At 41.0% G+C, this 26,056-nt stretch overlaps 1 protein-coding gene across 1 annotated transcript in view; it reads right to left on the minus strand.

The window, feature by feature from the left end:
* llgl1 (LLGL scribble cell polarity complex component 1) overlaps positions 1-26,056 on the minus strand; it is a 72,055-nt gene that overhangs the window by 29,163 nt on the left and 16,836 nt on the right. The window contains exons 3-8 of the mRNA XM_022209357.2: positions 8,144-8,225; positions 7,875-8,035; positions 5,792-5,938; positions 1,600-1,762; positions 1,209-1,344; positions 711-765 (exon numbers count right to left, since the gene is read on the minus strand). Of these exons, the coding sequence (XP_022065049.1) occupies positions 711-765; positions 1,209-1,344; positions 1,600-1,762; positions 5,792-5,938; positions 7,875-8,035; positions 8,144-8,225 (744 nt within the window). The remainder of the gene's footprint in view (positions 1-710; positions 766-1,208; positions 1,345-1,599; positions 1,763-5,791; positions 5,939-7,874; positions 8,036-8,143; positions 8,226-26,056) is intronic.

The raw sequence follows: 26,056 nt of genomic DNA on the forward strand, positions 1-26,056 counted from the left end.
TATTTTTCCAGGACAAGTTAACCGTTTCCAGGACAGTTGACCTTTTTTTCCTCATTTTTCCATATGTTTTCCATGACTGGAAAATTGGTCAATCATTTTCCAGGTTTTCCAGGACGCGTGGGAACCCTGTATATATCTTGTCTGGCCTGGGAACACCTCGGGATCTTCCGAGAAGAGGTGGAAAGCGTTGCTGGGGGGATGGACGTCTGGAACAACCTGCTTCACCTGCTGCCTCCGTGACCCGGCCCCGGATAAGTGGAAGAAGATGGATGGATGGATGGATTGATGATTTAATTGTGGCACCGCAGGACAGTCAGTAAAAGCGCTGTCCGTGTTTGTTGTGCTGAGCAGTGAATAAAACCTGCAGAAAACTGTCCTGTCATGCTGGGGGTGTCTAACATGGAAGACAGCAAAAGATATGAGCATAATAACGCGAGATAATTGTAACTCGCCTGGCCCACAGCCCTGGAAACAGGTGAGTCAACCAATATTTAAGGGTTACAATGTAGTAGCCACTACACTGATTCTCGTCTGGAACGCAACCCCCACAATAGATGAGGGAGATGTCTACCATGGGGGCATATGTTCCAGCCTAGGAGATTACTTACAAGTTTTGAATTTAAAAATTTAGGAAATTGATCAATATGTGATGTAATGATTATAGAAAAAATAGGGGAAGAAAAGACAAAAATAAAGGTTTAAACAGTTACCCTGTCTGTGTTGTCTTCCACAGGATCTTGTTGATGGCTTTACAGGGAAATGGACCTGTGACAGACAATCACAAACAGCAATATTAATAAAAACAAATTGGTCTGACACTGGTCTAACCTAAACTATTACAAACTCCATAGAGTCTTTTAGTCCAAGTCAAGATGAAAGTATGAGAAAACAATAGAAAAAAAACTATACCAGATGTGTTTAAAGCTTTAACTTCCCTACCATATTGTGAATCATCATCTCAATCATCTCACCATCATTCCTACAAGAAACCTGACTGGACAAACCTTATTCTCACCACTGAACCATTATGCATCAGAGTATGTCAGCAGTCATGCTTCATTAAGTCAATGTATGTCTAGTCTTTGTGGATGACACCACTCCACCCACCAGACCTTGACGACGATGTATTTTATTTATTTTTTTAATCATGTCTCATAAAGTTTCAAGGAAATACAACTGTGTGTGTGTACTATGTATGCAGTTCTCACCATATGGGATGGTGGAGGACACTGGCTGGTGATTGCAGATGTTGCCGCTAGTAACAGCCCACACAGAGTAGCCTCCATCGTTATGGGAACTGACAAATAAGTTTCCAGATCGTTCCCATGTGAGACTCTCCAACTGCTGCAGAGGGGTTCACATATACAAACACACAATCATTAGAACAGCTCACACAGCAGCAGAAAGCCAATGCATTTCAATAATAACAACATCATTAACCTACTGACTCCCAATAGAGTCAATATTGAAACTCGTTAGCAGTAAAAATGCTAACACATCCTGAAGCAATTAACCAAAATTCTGTATTAGCATTAAACTACTACCACTAAAAACACACCCCAAAATCAATGCACTCAACTTTGTCTCTAAACCAGGTACCTGTTTGCCCAGGAACAGCTGGTCAGCATGATGACTGCTCAGATCCCAAAGGACCACCAGTCCCCTGCTGTAGCCAATCAGAATTTTTCCTGTCTGCTGAGGATGCTCCTGAAGAGATTCCACTGGCCCTAAAGATTTCCCACATCTGTAGTTGTCTGGCAGGCTGGAGGTATAAAATATTACTCGTTATCTCACATCTGTAGCCCTTCCATGAAGGGACTGATTTACTGTATTCCAGGAGGATATAAATTACAAATAATTTCCCCTAAAACAAGGTGTGATAATTCACTAATAAGAATTAATCAAATCAATTCATCACACTGTTGTTGAGAAACAAAAAATAAAGCCACACTAAAGCAGATAAAATGAGAGAAAAAGGCAAAAGCACTTGAGCAAAGAGGAAGAAAAAATGTTTAATGAATACATATTCAATACATAAAGTAAACAGGAATTAAAAAAAGCACACATAAAAGCATATATTAAGTGGTTTCAAGAGATAGAAAAGGACTTTAAAGAAACAGTGTGTCTGAGTTCATAGACAGAGTTCCATAGTGTGAAGGGTCCAACAACAAAAGCCCAATCAATCAGTCTTTATCCTGGGTCTTGGGGGGAACCAACAGGCCTCCGTCTGCAGATCTCAGCAAACAAGAGGGCATATACCAGGTCCATAAATCTGGGATCCATGAGGAAAGACATTTAAGGGTTTAAAAGCGAGCCATGAAATTTTAATGACACAGTTGCCATAAGATCAAGAAGATCGTCGGCAACATGACAGACCTTCTCTAAGTAGAGATTTTTCAGTCTTTCTCCAAATTTACAACCATCTTCTATCATATTACCTAAATTCAATATTTTGTTGATGTTGTCACTTGGTGAAAAAAAGTTGTACTAGTTCAAAAAAAGAACTGTGATGTTTAACATGCATTATTTTTTGAACTCCTGTTAAACTGGGGTGTAGGAGGGAAAATATCTATTAGATTAGAAGGGAGCCCCAAATCATGAGTTAATGATGGAGCGTACATACAGTCCTCCAACACAGCTCTTAACAGAATGTGAGAGATGATAACATGACAGAAGTTCTGAAAGACATCTAATAATAATAATAATAATAATAATAATAGTAATGCATTTTTATTGGCAATTCACTTTTCATTTAGGCAAAATCTCAAAGTCTGTGGATCATCCAGTTGGACAGCAAAGATAAAAAGCTTCCCGTTCGTCTGCAACAAAAAACCCCAAAGCAAAAATCCAGAAGTGTAAAACATGTATCACAATATAATCAGCACAGAGCACAAATCATCTGTACAAACTAACACTACTGCACAGGCTGCTCCTCCAACAACAACAGCAAAATCAACATCAAGCTGGAGCTGAGCTGCTGGAGCTTATGAACTAGACATTCCTCTGAGGCAGCAGAGGAATGTGGAGCAGGACACACCCACGAGATGTCAGAGGATTCCCTCAACGAAGGATGGGGAAAAGAGAGGGACGAGGAATAAGATAGGAGAAGAAAGTGCAGAGAGAGAGAGAAAATGACAAGAAATTATCTTATCTTTAAACAGTAAAAGTCAACGATGCACTGCAGCTTTCTGGACTCTTCAGTGTGATATGAAGTGGGACTAAAGAGACAATCTTCCTGGGTGAAACATACGCACACACAAACTGCTGTGGTGGGGTTTACTGAGGAAGATCATCTCTGGAAGCACAGAGGCAGAAACATTAACAAAGCATTCCATTGTCTCAGTCTCTCCGTTCACAAGTATTTTTAGGGAATCCTGTCATCCTGCTACAGAGTCCCGGTGATGAGCCTCTGTGTGCTGAATGTGTATTCCTGTGTGTGCGTCCCTGTGCATGTGCACGTTGGAGATTCAGCTGAAACACTTCCCCAACCGGAACACTGTGTTTTGGCAGCCAGTACAAAGCTTCACTGTCTAAAACCTCCCTGTCTTTGCGTCCACCACACACACAAACGCCTTATCAGGGCCCTCGTTAAAACTCTGTTCTGCTCACTTCCCTAAAGAGGCCGCTTAATGAGGGGTTTGGGCCAACCAGTCAGTCTCACAGCAGAATAAAAAAGAAACAACAGAAGCGCTGACACACTGCCAGTGTGTCAACCTAGGAATTCGACGAGGAAGGATGCAGCACAAAACATAAAAAAAATAAACACTTAAGCGCATATGTTTAATTCATACAGATTGTTTTCCATCATGCAATGTTGTCAATAGTTCTATGATAACATTCCTTTTCCATTTTGTGCGTCTGTGCTCCCCTCACACTTTTTTGTTCTCGTTCACGGCTGAGCGCTCATACATCACTGCACAGCACACTACATGATCACAGAGGGGGTGGACAAAATAAAGGAAACATCTTACAACATAACACTCCTGCTGTACTACAGTTAAAGGCCTACCACTCAGCACTGGTGACCTGCATTCCTCTCCGCTTATGCGGTTTTCTGAGGTTTTGAAATATTTCGAATTGTGAGCTATTCCCTTGTGCCAAATTATATAAGTTTGCAGTATTTCCAACTGATGCATTCACACACGGTCTACCAAGTACTGTGAAATGTAAAGTCTCTGCAAACTAGGTTTCAGAGTTTTTCATTCCACTGCAAAAAAAAAGCAGCATTTAAAAGTTAATGTTGTTGAGAAAAACAGCTCGTAAATATAAAGAATTTAAAATTCCAAAATTCACATAATCTTCTTCATCAGGACTGTGTGAGTGTGTTTTGATCAGATTTGATTGACAGTTGTCAGACAACAGAATCTGTCATTAAAAAAAAAAAATCATTATTCCATTATCTCTACACCATTTAATCCTCTGTAATGTCACAGGAGCACGCTGGAGTCTATCCCAGCTGACTTAGGGTGAAGGCACCCTAGACAGGTCACCAGTCTATCACAGGGCTACACAGAGGGAGAAACAAGCACACTCGCATTCACACCTACGGACAGTTTAGAGCCACCAGTTAACCTCAGCCTGTCTTTGGACCGTGGGAGGAAGTCGGAGATCCCAGAAAAAACCCACTCTGCAGAGGGAGAATATGCATATTCCACAAGATCCCAGACCGGGACGTGAACCAGGGATCTTCCAGCTGTGAGGCGACAGGGCTAACAACCGAGCCACTGTGTGTCACATTCAGATTTGTGCACACAACTATGCAACATTTCTTTTATCCAACTGAGCCATGCCCACTTCAAGTTCATGTAAAGAGCAAACAACACAAATACCGAAATTTTTCATGTAAAGGAAGAGTTTCTAAACTGGTAATGGTTACTTCTGGGGAAATTTGTGTTTAAAGAAGAAGTTTGTAAGCAAGTTTAAAGGAGGTGTGACAGTCAAGATTTCTTTAAATGTGTTGTGAAGGCATAAACTGTTAAAAAAAAAGTCCTCCTTTTTTTAGTTTAACATCACAGAAATGTACTGCAGCAGTGTTATTGTTCTCTGTGTTATTTGTGTTTATTTGTTCAAATTCCTATCCAAGATTTCTTGGATATAACGAAAGCAACCATGTTCCAAAATGGACTTCAACAATCCAACCATAGACACCATTATCTCAATCAATTCAGTGCAGTTCAGTCTCACAACACTTTAAAAACGTGTATTATTTAGTACAATGTGCCAACTGCTGCAGAGAATATCATCTTTTATATTCTCAGTATGTGAGGTTTCTTGCTTTCAAAAAGATCCAACAGTGTTTATGGACCTTGAACTCCACAAATCCGACCTGCCTGCTGGTCAACAAGGAATGTTTGTCTCTGCAAGCATGTGTGTGTGTCTGCTCCACCCAGCTGGATGTGTGAGAGGAGGAAACTGGAGTGTTTAGTGTTAAAAGGAAAACATGCTATGACAGAGATAGAGGAAAGAGGATAAAGATGGTGTAGAAAAGTCAATAAGAGAGACTTAGAGAATTTCAACTAAATAGGAATAATGTGAAAACAGTTACTAGTTACAGTGTGGTCTAAAATGACATTTCACTGGGATTTCCTGACCTATCTTGAATAACTGAGTTGAACACTAACTTACTAATTAATTCTAGCTCCATCCATTTACCAAAGTTATTTACTAGCTGCTTTTGTCTAAAATCTACACAGCTTCCAAAAATACAACTTGTCTCATAATGTACTGGATTTTTAAAAATATATTTAATGATCTTTTATGTTATGGGAAGTCATTTATGGGACAGTCTCACCTCTGTGTGACCTGATCCTGCAGCAGTATCTGGCTTTCTTTTAGCAAGAGGTGGGGCAACTCCAGAAAGTACACGCCTCCTCCCTCTGTTCCGATGCAGAGCAGCTCACACGACTTTAGCAGGAGGAGGACAGTCACCCGAGTGGCACTGAGAGAAACAAAAAAGAAGAACAATAAAACATAACTCTGCAGTAACGATTAATTTTGTTTTCCATGTATGGTTTCAAGGTATTTACTTCAAAAATAGATACAAAGCTGAAATCAGGTAGGGAAGTCCAGAGGTTTTCTTGCCCAGTAGAAAATTCTGGAGTATATTTACAATACAAAGACAAAACAACATCTTGTTTGATTATACACATTTATCCACATAGCTTCAATCATTTTATTTCCAAATTTATTCATATTTAGAGTTATTAATTAGCTTGCATGTTTCACGAGAGATAAAGACAAAGGTCTATCCTGCAGAAGAAGTCCAATTTGACTGGCCATGTTTTGAGCACAGAATTATAGCAATCAATACAGCCCAACTAACTTTCCACCAACGGTAAAAGTGTTGACAAATGCCATGAACAAAACTGATGCTAACTAGCTTAGCTATCATTATATCAGGAGGCACCCTTTAAACAGCTGTTCTCTGAGGCAGTGGTAACAGCAAATGCTCATCAGTCAAGCACAATCATTCTTTGCAATTCACTTTGACCTACGTAGTAAATAAAATGCTGCACTGTGGTCTCTAAACATGTCAAGAGAAGCAAAACAAAAATAGAAGCTTAACATTAAATTTGACAGCAATACTCGGCAAGGCAAAGGGTAGAGGGGGTTCTTTGAACCAATGTCACATTATAGCAGGCGAGATCTACTTTCCGAAGGGCCCATCTAATAAGATTGATGTAAGCTCTAATTCGGTAGGAGAGATGATCTCATAGCAAAGGCGGATGATGCACAAACAAAATTCTTTACATCAACTCTATAAATTGTCTGGTGAATACTATTGGACACTAGTCTGCAGTAGGCTTGGGCGGTATCCAAATTTTGATACCGTCAAACTTCCTTCACATTTTACCGGGGTATACAGTATTACCGTGACTATTACGGTTTCTGGCTTGATCCTTCACATTCGGAAATTGAATACTCGCAGCAGTGAGTGGGTGGTTGATTCGAAGATGCGTCCTTAGGTTAGAGGTGTTTCCATCTCTCGCGATCACCTTTTGATTGCAGAATTTACAAATTGCTTCATCAGCATTTACCGGTTCTCCTTTTTCATTTGCCTGGAACCCGAAATACTCCCAGACTGCAGAAGTTGTATTCTTTTTTGACACCAAGTCACTCCGTGCGGGATCTGCCATCTTCCCCCTCTCTCTCCTCCGTCCTGTCACGTGATGACGTCACGTTCATAAACTTTATGGAAAGTCTCCAAAAGTAGGCTAAAACATAACTGTTTAAGTAAAACTGAAAATTCAACCACACAAGTGCTACTGGACAGAGAATCAATTTTAGGCATTAAATGACTTTTAATTAATATTTAATCCTTATGTTAACCTTTGCTGCTCAGCTCCAGACAGTGGTCAGGAAGCCCAGGGGAGGACAGTTCTCCAGGGTCGAAGTTACTGTTGTTACTTCGGGGTTAACCGCCTTCACTTCCTCAGCAGTCGTAGAAGGCAAAGACACAGGAGCCCAGCCTTATTGAAGAATACTGCAGCCTTTATTGTAAATTAACAGCGGCTGAACCATACAGTCGCGCTAACCCAGCAGCTACACACCTCTTCTCTCTTCCTCCCCGAATCGACTGCCGTCTTCCTCGCTCGCGCTGCATTCAGAGTCGCTCGGACATCTCGCTCTCCCCCTCTCACACACACACGCTGCTCTCTCTCCCTCTCTCATAACTGAGCCACACACTCTCATAACACTTATCTCCTGTATAAGAGCATTGCATTTTTTTCATGACGGTATTGGAACTGATACCGCTGCTATTTTAAAACACCGGCGGTATACGGTATTACCGTAATACCGCCCAAGCCTCGTCTGCAGGTATGTTTAAAGGCAAAAACCAATAAAAGATCAGAAAGAAAAACAGCTTTGTGTACCTGCAGCTCTCAATGCCAGGTCGTCCTGGGAGACTGCAGTTGTCCACTTCCTGGAGAGAGATCACACCCTCTTTCTTAACTCCTCCCACCTCTCTGGGTGACCCGGCCGCCAGCTCCCACAGATGAATCGTGCAGTCATCTAACAGCGACAGAAGATGACCCTGAAGCAGACATAACACATTTACTTTATGACCATAATTATCAATCATTTGACTAACATTGCAGGAGGATTTTATAGGTTTTTACATTGAGGAGAAAACTGGCCTCACCTGTCCAGGAAGGAAGTGGATCTGCGTGACGGCAGTTGTGTCCTTGTGCAGCCCTGTAAACTCCACACCAGGGGCGCCATAGCTATGAAGACCATGTCAAGGAAATGCACAACTCCGCAAACATTCACATTGAGCAATGAGACTAGTGGAGCAGAGCAATCTGCTAATTTATAAGATGTCACAGCCAGCAAACACACCAGATCCACAGTTCAGCTGGACAGGTGCGAGAGACACTGATGCAGCAGAAACAAACTATCTATGTAAGGTATTTCTGGCATGAATTTAATGGGTGTAACCATTTTTGTGCTGAAAAACTAAGCTGTCTCATTTGTACAAAGGAGCATAGTCATTTTTCAAGGAGAATCTTTTAAAATATAGCACTGAAAAAGATTTGGAGAAAACTAGATTGGATGTGAGAGAAGTAAGACGCCAGCTGGTTCCCTAAAGGTGGGCGATGACACATTAATCTAATATTTTTAGAATAGCACGTCTACAATGTGATATGTTTTGAGGTGTAATTGTTGGCGTCATGCAAGAAAATATTGATAGAAGGTAAATAATGCCTCAAAGTGTGTGGTTTGCTAATTTTAAACATTACCAAGTATATCATACAAGCTGAAAAAAAAGTTGAGACGTTTAATAATATTTTCTCTAATCAAAAATCCACAATATTGATAACTGTTTCTATAATGACATAAATTAAGTGTATATCTGCCAGCTCCAATGTTGCACTGTCATCTAAAAAGATGCTAACAGCTCCAGTAGGAAGAGCAAAAATCTAACAGACACTGCTGAGTTAAGGATTACTCTTGAAATTTCATCCTCCTCCCTGCTCAATCACATTTCTTATGAGTCTCGAAAATGCACAACAGTACATGTGCCAAGCATTTCGCCAACACTGCCAGGGTGAGCTATCAGACTCCCACCCTGGTTTAAAAAAAATGCATGACTGGTAGGGATGGGCAGTTTGGTTAAAAAGTGTCAATCAAATCACAAATGTTTAAGTTGTCCAGATGGTCATAGGCTTGTAGGAGAAAACACAAATGTAATACACGCTATAGTCGTCCATCTTCTACTTCATAACACAATTTGTACAACGTTATCAGATTCTGTACAAAGAAAAAAGGCACACTGGGAGAAGCTCAGCATCATCTGCCCATAACAACATTAACATGAAAGCAGAAAAAGACATGCACACACACACACACACACACACACACTCGGGGGCAAGTTGAGCTGCTAAGCTGATAACATAAAGACTACTGTTAAGAACTGTGACGGCATGCACACAACTGCGCTAAATTTGGTTCAGTTGTGAATGAGCACACATCTGCTAGAAGCTACATGCATATACAGACGCTTGCTTGTGACAACACACTTCACCACACACTGCTTCGATAAGCCTGTAGCAATGTGGATTAAAAATGGAGAAAATTGTTTGTATATGATTATGTACAGAGGTGGTTTTCTGCATTCCTACTATTGTTTTCATTATACAACCCTCTGTTATATCTAAGAAAATGAAAATATAACTACATTTATTTTCCTCCCGTTTTTCTCCCTTTTCACATTTGTACTCTACTGGTACAAGTCTTTTCTCTTCCTGCTCTCAGTATTCCAAGGACAACCCCCAAATCCACTTATTTTTTCACGTTTTTTTATCCCCCACTCTACAATTCTACAGTTTCATTTAGCAGACGCTTTTGTCCAAAGCGACGTACAACACAAGCAAGAATTCAGACATAAGGAAAAACCTGTAGTAAGTGCAAAAAGTGCTTCAAGTGTGATTGGTCAAAGGTGTTGCCATCAAGTTGCAGAAGAATTGCCACCCCCCCTTTTTTTCAACTTTGTCAGCGCTAAATAAGTGCTGGGTTTTGGACCACTTGACTTATTCTACCCCTAAGGTGGAGTCAGATTAAGTGCCTAGGTGTACTCTGAACAACTGAGTCTTCAATTGTTTCTTAAAAGTAGAACGGGACTCAGCAGAACGCACAGAGTTTGGTAGTTTGTTCCACCATTTGGGAACAACCACTCTGTGTGTTGCCCAATAAATTAGGAAGTCACAGCGCCGAGAAGACAATCAAACTTGACTATCTAGAGGAAGTAAAAGTTGTAACAATGTTTCTGTAGGTGAACCTGTGGAAGGATCATTACCGGTCCTTAATCATCATTCACTACTGTTTAAACTCTCACTTTCTAACTGCTTCCTAACAGCTATAGTCAGAAAAACAGGGGCCCACAAGGGGTCTGTTGGAAATAAACAATCTTTCAGTATCTCTTTTCTTAGCTGTAAATTCCTTCCCCTTGTTCTTGAAAACTCTTTTCGTCTAGGTGCACTCCTCTTTCTTCTCCTTACTTAAATCCCTCCTTATTCATTCCCTCCCAGTGCTGATCCTCTGGAGGCCAAGTTGAGCGTTATACTAGCATTCCTGAGTGTTGTCACTTCCTGTCCCAGTGTTTTATTCACTGCAATAACACATGCCTCAGACAGCTGGAGGTGGAGGTGTGAGAGGAGTATTTATTTATAGGTCATGAACTGCCAGTCCAGATAAAAAGCAGGGCAGGGAGACCAAGACAAAACGCTTAGTCGAATTGAGCAAAAACCACAAATAAATATCTAGTATTCCACATACTTAAAGAAACATTTTAAAATTTTGGGAAGTAGAGAAATTTGCTTTCATGCAGAGAGACAGATGAGGAGAATGACACAGCTATCTTGTATAAAATCTGTAATCACAAGGAAATAGCTAAGCTGACTAGGATCCCAGGTAACCTCTAAAGTTCACTAATCAACACATTATAACCTATTTTTTCTCTCTCCAAAATAGTCTGGTAAGTAGCCCCTGCAGAAAACACAATTTGTTGTTTTATTATTTGTGCAAGCAACAAGATTTTGTTATCTGTAGAAAGATTTACACTCACCGTCCCCCACTCACCGTGACTGTAGTCATGTTCCTACAGTAGCCAGACATTTTGCGCATCTTTCATGTTGTAGCGTTTTCAAAATCCACTTAATGCGAAACAACAACACCACCACCACAGCCACCTACAGATACAAACCTACCACACTGAAAATGTCAAGTTTTACAGAGAATTTGCAGGTCTGTTAGTTTCCCATTCAGCAGAATGATAATGATGTCCAGCCAGACCATTCTGTCCTGCAGAATGGCTATGTAAGACTATATTTGCATCCCAGCAATGAACAACACAAGCATATTTTCCAAAATGTTCCAGTATTGCACCATTAAACTAAGACTAAAAATGCAAGATGTGTCAAATGGATGTTAGAAGCAGACACAATGTGCAAAGTATTATCCACAAACCACGGAGAGAACCCTGCTTCAAAGACAACAGAAACCTAAGAGTCAAGAGATTGAGCAACAAATTAAAACAGCTACTCTGTGCTTTAAAGATAGAAATGAGAAACCTGACAGGAATGCAAGAGTTTCACAGCTATATAAAAAAAAAAGATCAGACGGACTGAAAACAGATGGACAGCAGTGGTTTGTGCATGTATCTCAGCTATGTCACATTGACCACAGCTCATTCATCACAAATCCATACACATTTCGGCTGGCTATGCAAAAACACTAAGTGCAGAGAAAGCTGTCAACACACGGAGAAAAAATAAGACCACTAATGACTATTTAAGACTGTGTCAGGGCCTTGACACTTGGCTGGTCTGTAGCACATGACAGGAGGTGGATTCGAGCCACTTGCTATGATCTCCAGTTTCAAACTGTTGTTCCACACAGCCCCAAATACAAATGGCTGACAGTCAAGAGAAGAGTTGTAAAGTCAAGTAAAGCAGTGCCATTTTGCCAATAAAGGGGTGGGAACATTAAGTCTGTGTGATCAGGTGAAAAATCTAAAAGTCTAACTGTAGCACGATTCTCAGATCAGACACACACACAGAGCTCACTTCCTGGTGATGGTATGTTATGGGACAGCTGGTAGAGGGATTCTCAGTGATGTCGTCATCACCTCCTCATTAGGGACAGCTGTAGATGGAGTCCCTCTAGCTCTAACCTCATTCAAACTTTGTCTGAATTAAGCTCTATCTCCCAGGTGATCTACTCATTGGCCAATAATACAAGTCCTCAATAGTAGTGGGCAAAATTTACACATGTAAATGTGTCATCCTTCCTCCTTCTGTATCTTCCCTGCAACACGTATGCAGTCACAGCTTTGTCAACCTCCTTCCAGTCTACAGTGAATTTTGACTAACTATGACACAGTGGCACTATGACAGAAAGAAAAGGGATGGGCATTTGCAGGAATTTTAAGAACATTATTGCGGTTTTCATGCAACTAGGAAATAAGCTCTCCAGTGGCTGACAGCAACTACAGAGATTTGTTTTACATTAGTTACAAAAAAATGACATGTACTCAAAAGTAGCTTCAGGAAATCTGAAATTCCCTGGCTGCACAATGAAGAACTCCTCATGGAGAACCAGTCATTTCCCATGAGGAAGAAACAAAGTGATATAATCAGGAATGAAGTGATCAGAGAGGAATTTGATTGAAAAACGGAAGAAATATACATATATAAACATCTAAAGTAGCTGCAATGTTGATCATTATTGAAAGCACGAACGTGCCCATTAATGGGGCTGCAACCAGTTTATCAGCTTTTAAATTAATTTCCAACTATTTTGACAATTAGTCAATTAGTTAAAGTATTTTTTAATTTTTGTTTTAGTTCCCTTCCGTCGAATCGCCACTTTATCGTGGTGGATGGGTTTGAGTATCTCTGTGATCCTGGGAGGTATGTTGTCCAGGGCATTAGCCCCTGGTAGAGTCTCCCAAGGCAAATTGGTCCTGGAGCGGTGTTTTGTTATTGGACTTCTGTGCTAGTCAAAGATTGGCCTTAAACACCACGGTCGAGCATATAGTTGCTCATAAGTGTACCTGGTATCAAAGCACTTTCGGCCCAAGGTCGATAATTGACTTTGTAGTCGTATCTCCAAACCTGCGGCCATAATGTTTTGGACACTTGGGTGAAGGGAGGTGCAGAGCTGTCAACTGATTACCACCTGGTGGTGAGTTGGATCCGATGGCGGGGAAGACTGCTGGACAGACCTAGTAAACCCAGGCATGTAGTGAGGGTGAACTGGGAACATCTCGGAGGTCATGGGCTTTTCAACTCCCACCTCCGGAAGAGTTTCTCCTGCATCCCGGAGGAGGATGGGCACATGGCGTCTGAATGGGCCATGTTCAAAGCCTCCATTGCTGAAGCAGCTGTTAGGAGCTGTGGCAAGAAGGTCACTGGTGCCTGTCGCGGCGGCAAGCCAAAAACCCGCTGGTGAATACTAGCAGTGAGGGAGGCAGTCAGACTGAAAAAGGAGGCCTTTCGGGCCTGGCTGGCTCAGGAGCCTCCTGAAGCTGCTGACAGGTACTGGTCAGTCAAAAGGGCTGCAGCTGCAACAGTTGTGGAAGGTAGTTAAGAATCTCCTTGGTGGACTCAAGATGGGGGCATAGAGAGTGGTTGACTTTTTCTGAGCTCCACACCATTGCTTTGATATTTCATACAAAACTCCGCCCAACTCAATATTTGCAACAACTTTCACGTCGTATATTTCAACATGAATATTGAGGAGTATTTTTTGAGATCCCGGGACAAGATACCATCAAAAGAGGATCGAAATCCGGTCAAGACGAGCGTGCCAGAAGCTTCTGCTAGCATGCTTAACTCTCCCCTAGAGGAAGAGCAGCAACAGGTACAAGCTAACACCGAGGTTGTCCTTGACGCCTCTTTTTGTCAAACTATTCAAGAAATAACAGCAAACATAACTAAGGTGATTGATGAAAAGCTTGGGCCATTATCTCAAACGATACTGGCACACACCGAGCAATTGAAAAAGATCGAGGAGCAAACTGCTGAGGCTGAGAACAGGACTGCTGTGGCTGAACACACCTGCGAAGATGTGGAGGCACGGGTTCACGATCTTAAAAAAGCAGATACAAAGCATGGCTGAGCATATCGAAGACCTCGAGAATAGAGGTAGGAGGAAAAATGCTCGGATTATTGGTTTACCAGAAAACACGGAGGGGAGCAACTCAAAGTTTTTTGAGAGCTGGATATCCAACGTGCTCAGGATGGAGACGAAAGCCGGTCACGTCAAAATTGAAAGAGCTCATCGTACCTTAGCGTCTAAGCAGGGACCAAACCAGCAACCATGACCCGTCCTGATCAGATTTCACAACTGCGCTGACAAACAGAGGGTGTTGGACACCGCAAGACGCAGCAGGACCGTGAAGTACCGGGAAGTCTCCATCATGTTCTTCCAGGATTTGTCAGCCGTGGTGTTGCACAACGAAAAGCTTTTGATGATGTGAAGAAACGTCTGTGGGACATGGGTGCCAAGTGCATGATGCTCTACCCGGCTACACTGAAAATAATCCACGGTGGGGAGGCTAAAAGCTTCGACTCCCCCGTTAAAGCAGTGACTTTTGTTGACACTCTCAGGTGAACTGCATGTGCGTCACCAACCGATCCGTTTACGTTTATGGGCAGGTTAACGATCTTAATAATTAGAGGAAGTTGTTTTGTACTCAATTTATTTGTGGGTGGTCTATACATTTACCTTCTGTGATTAATGATGATGGCTCAAAGTTAAAACTGAGCAATTTCAAGTGACAATCTTTGCATTACCGTTCTATGTTTATGGTAATCTTGGGTGACTGGTAATGTGACGTGTAAACCAATATTTCAGAGTGTGCTATTCTAATTTGTTTGTTTTTTTCTTTCAAGGCAAGATGGGACCTGTCCATTCTTTCCGGAATGTTTCTTGGGTGGACATTATCACTTAGGTGGTGTTGAGTTCGGAGAAGTTAACCAAGTTAGAGTTGAGTAATGGAGAAGGAGAAGGTTAAGGTAATCCCCTGGTTATCATGTGGGGAAGGCTCTTCCCACAGTGCTGTCTGCACATCTGTTGTTTGTAATTTGTGTTATTTGTTTTTTGTCTCACAGCTGGGTTATAGTCGGGTGCAGGATCTACATGGAGAGTGTAGTGCATTTGGAAGCTTAAATATTTTCACTAAAAAAATGTCATGACCTGTAACACATTGAGGCTGTGTACTTGGAATATTAAGGGAAGCCACTCTCCCATCAAAAGGAAAAAAATATTGTCATCTTTAAAGAAAGAAAAGGTTGATATTGCCATTTTGCAAGAGAAACACCTCAATAATGAGGAACATTTAAAGCTGCAACACTGATTTTGATCAAGTCTATTTTTCATTGTTCACCTCCAAAAGCAGAGGGGTGGCAATGCTTATTAGGAAAAATTTATCAGTTAAGGTGTCAAAATGTATTAAAGATAAATACGGACGGTTTGTACCGATTTCAGCCTCCTTACATGGGGAGGAATTTGCTCTCTTAAATGTATATTGCCCGCCATGTCATCCACTTAACTTTTTGACGGAGGCTTTTGCCAAATTATCTGATTTTGCAGTGGAAATACTATTGTAGGAGGTGATTTCAATTGCCTTTTGAATCCTTTGATGGACAGGTTTCCTCTAGGTGCTTTAGCCCTTTCAAAACAATCACAACTACAAAAGCACTCGGAGAGCGCATACCTCCGCCATTCTGTCTGTCTGTCTGTCTGTCTGTTAACAGCATAACTCAAAAATTCAAGGACGGATTTTCACCAAATTTTTACAGGATGTCCGGAAGAGCAAGAGTAAGAATCCATTAGATTTTGGAGGTGATCCGAATCACCGTCTGGATCCAGGAATTTTTTGAAGGTCGAAGGACAATTGAGAGATGGCCGCCAGGCCATCTCTCAATTGTCCAGCGAGTTATGCTGTTAACAGACAGACAGACACACACACACACACACACACACACACGGACAGACAGACAGACAGACAAACTCCGGTGATTACATAACCTCCTGGCGGAGGTAACAAATCGTTGGTCTTTGTGAGGATTTTGGCTCTGTGGATGTTTATAGGACACTTCACCCTGCGGATAAGGAATTTGCCTTTTTTCTCAAACCCCCACAAGTGTTACACAAGAACAAATTATTTTTTTGCCCCAAAACAGCTTAGAGTCTGTTGTCTCCAGTTCAACTGGAAACATCATAATATCAGATCACGCTGCAGCGTATATGAATGTTACATTCAAAAAACTTTCCAAGACACCTTGGGGTTGGAGAATGGATACCTCAATCTTAAAAGATCACAAATTCATATCATTTCTCCACAGAATTCAGGCATTTTCTTGCCACCAACTCTCCCTCTGCTGCTAATTCATCACTGCTCTGGGAGACCTCCAAGGCTTATGCCAGGGGGTTGATCATATCCTATACTGCTACTAAAAGGCGTAAAATTATGGAGCAGCAAGTTTTATTGGAAAAAATGTTAAGTATATCAGAGAAGGAATATATAAAGAGACCTACAGTAGCTAAACTGAAGGAAGTTATTGCAATTCACTCCTTGCTAGCAAAAAAGGCAGGGAAGAAATTAGGATATGCAAAACAAAGACTATTTGAAAACGGGGACAAACCAGTAAGATATTTAACCAATTTAGCAAAAAAAGTGTAGGGCCTCTCAAATTATTGAGTCAATTTTAGACAAGTCAGAGACTTGTTCCTCTGATTCTAAAATAATTAATGGCACTTTTAGAAATTTCTATTCTAAATCAGTCAGAACAAGCTAAAAATGCTAGGACTCTAATGGAGGCTTTCTTCTCTGAACTTGATCTATCAACTATATCAGAAGATCAGAAATCCAAATTAAATGCCCCAATCTCAATGTCTGAACTGTGTGAGGCCATTCAAACTCTTCATCCAGGCACAGCACCAGGCAATGACGGTCTCGGCAGCAAGTTCTATAAAGAATTTCAAAATATTTTATCAGAGCCCATGATGAATATGTTTAATCATTCTTTTGAATGTGGCATTCTCCCACCGTCACTGGTGGGAAGCCAGTATTTCACTGATTTTTAAAAAAGGGAAATGTCCTGAGAATTGTGCCTCATAAAGCCCAATCTCGCTGCTGAATGTAGACTTAAAAGATCCTCTCTAAAGTCTTGGCAAGACGCTTGGAAGGCCTTCTACCAATCATAGTGATGGAGGATCAAACTGGCTTTATTAAGGGCCGTAATTCTTACAATAACGTTAGAAGATTGCTAAATATTATTCAGTTATCTGAACAGCAGGAAATAAACGGTCTTGTGATTTCCCTAGATGCGGAAAAGGCCTTCAACCGTGTTGAACGGTCTTATTTGTTTTTCACACTTGATCGGTTCGGCTTAGGTGATGACTTTGTTAGATGGGTGAAGGTCCTATATATGGAGTCAATGGCTGCAGTTCTAACCAATGGACTTTGGTCAACAAATTTTGCAATCCAGAGAGGCAACAGACAGGGCTGTCCTTTGTCACCACTTTTATTTGCAGTGGCTATTGAGCCTTAAGCGGAAGCTATCAGACAAGACCCTTTAATAACTGGACTCAATGTGGGAGAAAAGCTCATAAAATCTCATATGCAGATGATGTGTTGTTATTTATGTTAAACCCCTCTGTATCAGTCCCTTGTCTCATCCAGGTTATTGATCAGTATGCTGCCTTTTCTGGATATAGAGTTAATTTTTCCAAATCAGAGGCAATGCCTCTAGGTAATTTAAAACATCCACCAGTTATTCCGAATCCTTTTCCATTCACGTGGTCCTCTTCTGGGTTAATATACTTAGGTATATATATTACACCTAAATTTAATCAGTTGTTTCAAGCTAACTTTATCTCTCTATTTGATAAGATAAAACAAGATTTGGAGAAATGGAACGATCTTCCCATTTCATGGCTGGGACGAATCTCGCTTCTGAAAATGAATGTTCTTCCGCGCCTTCTCTATCCAATACTAAATGATTCCCATCTTATTCAATCATAAAGTTGTGAAAAAAGTCAATAGTTGGTTTAGCTCATTTATTTGGGGTAAACGAAGACCACAGATCAGAATATCAGTGTTGCAGTCATCCAGTGCTAGGGGCAGGTTGGACCTCCCAGACATCAAGAGATACCAACTGAGTGCCCACTTAAGATACACAACTGATTGGGTTAAAGATGATACTTCCTCAATCTGGCTTGATATCGAGAAGTACTTATCCAACTGCCCTTTAAAGAATCTACTCTTTATTGATAAACTGAAATGTATTAAAAAGCTTTGCAGCAACCCAGTTACAATTAATACTGTAAGAGCATGGAGAATCACACAGCATATGGAAGGCAGATCAAGGTTTACGTCAGTCTTCACCCCGATCACTGATAACCCTGATTTTCTTCCAGGGACTTTAAATAGTGCCTTCAAACACTGCACGACTAAGAGAATCGTTTCCCTGGGTGATCTCTTTGTCGGTCCTACCCTCATGACTTTCAGTCAGGTTATGGAAAAATACAACATATCAAAAAAGATCTTTTACTTTCAGGTCAGAGATTTTATTATTAAAGATGCATCTTTGCTTGCTGATATGAATGTCACACAAATAGAGAAACAAGTACTTCTCTCAGGGAAAGGCTGCCATTAGAACCTTTTATGCCAGTCTGGGAGATTGCTCAAGTTTAGGCATTCAGTCGCTGGGGGAGGTCTAGGAGAGGGAACTGGGTGTTGAGATAACACAGAAAATGTGGGACGACATTTGGGATAATTCAAAGAAAATAACTGTCTGTAACCGGACAAGAGTGATGCAATTAAAGATTCTGCATAGAGCACATGTTGCCCCCAACTGTCTCTCTAAATATAGGAAAGATATCTCTCCTGTTTGTCTTAAATGTAAGACAGAAATTGGTGATCTCACTCACTGCTACTGGTCCTGTGTGAAAATACAGAAATATTGGAATGATATCTTGTCTGAAATACAGAAGATTTTGAAAAAGCAGCTTGACTTCAACCCAGTTTCCCTTCTTCTAGGCCTTTCAAATGATCGTGTTAATGATAAATATCAGAAAAGATTGTATGATGTCCTGACTTTTTGTGCCCGGAAAAATATTTTTATGCACTGGATCATAGATAAGGCCTCCTCATTGCCAGGATGGCACAGGACAATAATGGAATACATACCTCTGGACTTTGTAACTTGTCTTTTGCACTCTGAAACTGATGTCTTTGAAAGAACATGGAAACCATTTCTGGACTACATTAATGAAAATGTTAGTGCTATTCTGACGAGAGCATTTGTATAAAAAAACAGTATTAGTTTTCATTGTATTGCACTCTATTTTGCATGATGTACCCGTCACATTTACCTGGAACTGATTTGTTTTGGTTTTTGCGTTGCTACTCCCAGCTTCTTCTTGTTGTTGTTGTAGTATGGTACTGTTGTTTTGCTTTGTTTTCCTTTGTCTGGTCCTGTCTTTTGTATGCTTGTATATGAAGAAAATTAATTTAAAAAAGTTAAAAAAAAAATAAAAATCTCCTCGGTGGCAAGGCGTCAGGCGTGGACGAGATTCGCCCTGAGATGCTGATGACACTGGACATTGTTGGAATGTCTTGGTTGACACGTCTCTACAATGTCACATGGGTATTGGGTACAGTATCTGTTGAGTGGCAGACTGGGGTGACGGTTCCCATTGTCAAAAAAGGTGACTGGAGAGTGTGTGCCAACTACTGGGGTACCACACTTCTCGGCCTACCCTGGAAAGTTTGCTCTAGGGTGCTGGAAAGGAGACTCTGACCAATTGTCGAACTTCGGATTCAGGAGGAGCAATGCGGATTCTGTCCTGGTCGTGGAACAGCTCTTCATCCTTGCAGAGCTGCTGAGGGGAGCATGCAAATTCGACCTGCCAGTCTACATGTGCTTTGTGGATCTGGAGAAGGCTTACAAACGTGAGAGTTACAACCAAAGTGAGAGTTGTGTCCGCACACTCGGCACAAAGTCAGACATGTTTCCAATGGGTATTGGACTCCGCCAGGGCTGCCCCTTGTCTCCGATCCAGTTTGTGGTGTTCACAGATGGGATCTCAAGGCGCAGCCGGAGTGTGGAGGTGTGTCTAGTTTGGTGACCTCAGGATTGCATCTCGGCTTTTTGCAGATGATGTGGTTATGTTGGCTTCATCAGACTGACCTTTAGCATGCACTGGAGTGGTTTGCAGCCGAGTGTGAAGTAGCAGGGATGCGGACCAGTACCTATAAGTCCGAGACCATGGCTCTCTACCAGAAACCAGAGGACTGCTCCTTCCAGGTTTTGGGGGACTTGCTTCCCCAAGTGATGCAAGGAGCCAGTTGAGGTGGTTTGGACATCTGATTCAGATGCCTTTGGGAGACTTCCTTTGGAGATTTTCCGAACACGTCCACCTGGGGGAAGACCCCGGGTAGACCCAGAACTTGCTGGAGGGACTATATATCTTGTCTGGCCTGGGAACACCTCAGGATCCTTCAAGAAGAGGTGGAAAGCGTTGCTGGGGGGAGGGGAACAACCTGCTTCGCCAACTGCCTCTGCGACCCAGCCCCGGATAAGCGGAAGAAAATGGATGGATAGATATTTTTTTAATGCAAAATTTGACACCGCAAAAATTCAAATGATAGCTTTAATAATATCTCTGGGCTTTTCCAAGGTGCATTCATAAGCTGTTTGCTTGGTCAACTTAAGTAAATATAGACTTTATACATGATAAGCAAGTAAAAATGTAATTAAATAGCCCCTTTCAAAATCCAGGTTACAATGTGCTTTACAAAAAAAAAAAAAACTTTGTAAATCCCTTTGTAGCTTACATCTTGCTGTAAATAAAATGTAAGCTAAACGTATGACTCATTCAGTACTATTATTCATGCTTGGAGGTTGATGTTTTTCACAGCAAAGGGGACTTTAAAAACAGTAACAGAATGGGAGAAGAATGCCACATGAAGTACATGGCAGAAACAGCAGGATTATACCCACAGTCTGGTGACTCAAAGTAACTTCTAGTAAACATCAAGGACTGATGAATCAGCGATTTCCAAAAGATAAGCATAAAAATAGGATTAAATTTAAGATGTGTGGCTAAAGAACGGAAATGACAAGAGGAGGAACTCAGGATGTCTTGTCATACACATCAGAAGCTTCTTCCAAAATTCAGAGACACACGGAAGAGCATGACACCAAAGGCTCAAGACAGCCAGGTCAATATTTGGTAAAGACACAGAAAAACTGACTCAAAAAATCTTCAGTCCAATTTGGAAATGAAAACCGAAAATATTAATAAAATGAATAACAGAAACTCATAAAAGCAGTGACACAAGGCCTTAACTGGTCTTAGATGATACATGAAGCATTCTTTGAGCAGCCTGTTGAATGACAGACTGGTTTCACTACTACTGCACGTTCTGTGTGTAAGATGCAAAGATTTGCTGTACTGCTCACTAGAGGATCCCGAAATATTCACAGTGGAGGCCAACAGTAACTCATAATCACTGAATCACTGTCTCTTACACTCTCACACACACAGCAATTGCCCGGTGATGCAGAGAGAGAGCGTTAGCAAGGATAAAGAGATTTCACGGTCTGAATACAGACAAACAGAAGGCATTGTCCTAAATGCGGACACACAGGCAACAGCCAACACAGCCTCTGACACACACAAACTCACACATAAATGTGACAGAAGATAAGGACCAACAGGAAGGAAGGATGGATCACCAGACTCAAAGATGAATGTACACATTGACGCACACAGAATCTAGACTTGGGGGAAAAAAAAGCCAAAAAATGTTGCATCAAATTCAACTACACACACACACACACACACACACACACACACACACACACACACACACACACACACACACACACACACACACACACACACACACACACACACACACACACACACACACACACACACACACACACACACACACACACACCACACACACACACACACACACACACACACACACACACACACACACACACACACACACACACACACACACACACACACACACACACACACACACCTCATTTGCATCCTTTCCCTGGGCTAGTACCTCTCCACCTCCCACACTTCACTCTCCATGCTCCCCCTTCGGCGCACATTAAAGCAGTCTAACTTGATTGAGTTGATGTATGCAATTGTTAGATTAGGAACTAAATGCTACAAACAAGCTTCATCTGTATTGCAACAAGCATGATCCCCACAGGATGAACTGCAATGATTCGGATAACTACAACAGCTGAACATAGTGACTGTTCATCACTATCAGAGGAAAATTGAGCCAATCACAACATGTGCGACAGCTACATTGTAATATGTACTATTATAAATAATAATGAGAAAAACACAACAACAAAACACAAAACTTCACAAAAAGAAGCGCTCTCTCAGTCTGAGACAATATATGACGGCAGAAGCTGGCACAAGACAAAAATCAAGCCTTGTACAACTGGCAAGTCTTTTGTAGGAACTTCTACAGGTCATTAAATACCCTGCAACTTACATTTCACTTTCATGTCAAACTGCTGGTGGGAGCATTATACTAACCAATATAATATTTTCTTAAGGTTATTTTCTCCTGAGAGGTGAGCAGGCTGTGACTTCAAGAGGTCCACCAATTTGGTCCAGGGTGAAAGTGGAAGTACTGGATGGAGTGTTATAAATAAGATTGATATTTTATACAAACATTCATGGTGTCCACAAAATGAATTCTACTAACTTTGTAGTCAGGGCTCCAGACTAACTTTTTTCCTAGGAGCACAGTGGCCCCCAACTTAAAATTTTAGGAGCGCAAGCAGAAAATTTAGGGGCGCACACCAAAATCGACTTGCAAAATAAATATTCACATTTCCTCTCATTTTCACTGTATTACTGATGAATACTTGCACAATAAATGCAGAAAATATATTTTAAATTCACATTTTGTTGTGCAGCACTTGACATAACATAAGAAAAGCACTTAAGAGAGCTCAGTACTCCAAGGCTGCTCAGTTGACATAATTTCCGATGGATGAAATCTTTAATAAAAATGACCTTGTTGAGCATAGGCATGTGTTATGCATGTGCACGTTATGCATTTATACTGAATCACATGAAAATTACCCTTATAAAGGTCTGTTGATCAGTTAATCAATTCTGGCAAGCCTTTGTTTTGCTAGTGTTAAAATAACAGTTTCCTCAAGGCTTTTATTTTTGAAGGCGTATTTCTAATGCTACGGGCTTTAATTTTGTGACCATTTCAGCGGCACAGGAAGTGTTTCTCTAAGAGGTTTCTTGACATGACGAAGACGCTGCCAAAAAATCTGAAAATTCAAATAAAGATAAAAGAAAATGGTTACATGCTGTTGCTGTCTAGCAAAGGATGTGTCTAAACTTAAAAGCAGCTGGAATGGAGACAAGACAGAAAGGTGAAGTTGTGTTCAAAATGAGGCTGAACATAAATAAAGGCTTTGTGAAACATCAAGAGCTTCACCATCATTCGTCCCCCACTCTCACACACATTGGCCCGCCTTCTTCTTCTTCTTTGGTGTTTGTCTCCTTTCTTCTTTTGGAGTTAATGTCAGTTAAACCAGCTCATTTGTGCATCAGTGTCTACTGGGCTGAAGTGTGGAGCAGAAGTTTGTAAGCAACAAAAATATTCAATAGTAATTATAAAAAAATAAATAAAAAAATAATTTAAAAAAAAATCGGCAAATTTACTGGTCGCACATGTGCGAGTAGATGAAAAATTTACTCGCACTGTCTCAAATTTTGGTCGCAAAATGTGACCATTTAGTTGCAGTCTGGAGCCCTGGTAGTGATCCCCAGACTGTGCCAATGTAATGCTGGCATTTGGGGTTAAGTGAAATGTCTCAGCAACAATTAAACAGAAAGCCATGAAACCTGAGGCAGATGCCTCCCTTAATAATACTATAGGTCAGGATTTAGCTTTTACTGCCATCATCTCACATAGACAGAACTACAGTATCTCTATAGGGCTGTGCCAACATTGGATAATGATATGGCTGCACCCATTGTCTTTCCACTATAGGACAAAAAACTCTGTCTTGTTTATTTCTTTAAACCAGTCACAGTCGTCCTGGGTGGCACTAGGATGAGTATGCAGTGGCAATGTTCCTACAATATAGGGTGATTGGGAATAGTTTTGATGGAATATGTCCATAAAAACTATTCCCATCTACCCTATATTGTACGAACAGTTTTGATGGAATATGTCCATCACTGTTATTAGGTTTGGCCAGTTCACCAGAACCCAGCAGCCTTACCACACGATCCAAATCTTTGAGCAACACTTTATATGCTGCCCTTGCAGGCCAGCTCTTGTGTGGCACTAGACAGCTAGCTAACCTTCCAAAAGCCTTCAAATAATCACACAGGGCTTTCTTCTCCTGTACTTCACTTGATCTTGGATTAATATTGTAAAACATTACAGAGAAAATATAAGAGCTCAGAATACAAGCAGTGACATTCATGAACAAAGTATACTGACAGTCAGTAGAAACTTTGAGGTAGAAATGCACGCAGAATTCTACTTGTAGGGGGGTTGTAATTATTCATTGTGGATTTACTGATGATCTAGTGCCCTGGTAGTTGAGATAATGAGGAGTTGTCATTTTGTCATGATTCATTGCACATGGGTTGGTCACTTTGCAAAAGTGAACCAAATACACACCAAGCAATACTCAGTGAGTATCTGCACAATTTGAGAATGGGTTTTGAAGGCCTATATAAAGGCCCAAAAAAGGCCACCATTGTGAACAGCATCATGCCGCGTCTATCACATGAACAACGTCTCCGGGCACTGGGTATGGTGGAGGCCGGTTTGAGCTACAGTGATGTAGCCAGGCGTATGGGCTGTTCCCAACCCACAATCAGAAGCCTGGTCCAAAGCATGCGCCGACGGATTGCTGCCTGCATCGAAGCAAATGGAGGCCATACTCGGTATTGACTGTTGTGACTTTGTGTTTGGCAGGTGGCGTTTTCTTTTGTGAAATTCTTTATTTTGAAATCATTCTTGAAACTTTAGATTTTTGTTTCTGTATGCCAATATGCTAAACAAATTATTCATATGAAGAAAATTCAGTTTCGGGCTTCAAAATAAAAATTATGTTGAAAAATATGGTCTCAAAGTTTCTATTAACTGTCAGTGTACATATTGCACATGTCCAGAAACCGACTAAAGTTTTCACCGACATATAACTCTGCAATAACTGTAGTAAACTGTGTCTTAACACAGTTTACTACTTGACAAAATATAACAACGGAAAACTTCAACATGACATTCCTATTTGGTGCTTATGTACACATCATACTTACAATTTCCAAGGCAGACACGCATCGTAAAACATTGGCAACACCCTAAATTAGCTCTGTCCATCACACTGTCTGTACTGCACGAGATGTAGCTAGCAAGAAAAAAACAAAACAAAACAAGGACCTTCAAAGATAGGTCAACGAACCGCAGAGTGGTGGGCGTGCTCACACTGTTGTCATTTTTGAAACCAAACTAGAACACTGAAGAACACTCACTCTGATGCCGTTTTCCAAACCAACTGAAAATAGCTTTCTTATTTTTCTAAACCTTGTAATCTACTTTTTAATATATTTAGCTTGTTCACTCAACAACAACACATATGATTTTTTTGTTTTTAGTTTCTAGCTTGAAGGTGGCTGTTCCCCATAGCAAATTTTGAAACTGCACATAGCAGGAGGGGTGGAAAATACCACAAAAATTTCCAGGCTTATACCCGCAGACTACATCCACAGAGTCAGACTAGTAGCACGATTACATCACAGTTTCATATTGTGCAGTTCACATGTTGCACTAAAAGGGAGTGTGCATGCCCTAAACACTCATTTCTGGATACATTTCCACACTGACAATCCAAACAACCTCAAAAAGCAACCACTGCACAGTAAATGTAGTGCTACTGAAGTAAACAGAGATTGGTTTAGAATAGTCATTATAAGCAAGGTGTTATTAGCATTTAGCTCCTTATCTGTG

This window comes from Acanthochromis polyacanthus, chromosome 21 (assembly GCF_021347895.1).
Source record: "Acanthochromis polyacanthus isolate Apoly-LR-REF ecotype Palm Island chromosome 21, KAUST_Apoly_ChrSc, whole genome shotgun sequence".
Lineage (NCBI taxonomy): Eukaryota > Metazoa > Chordata > Actinopteri > Pomacentridae > Acanthochromis > Acanthochromis polyacanthus.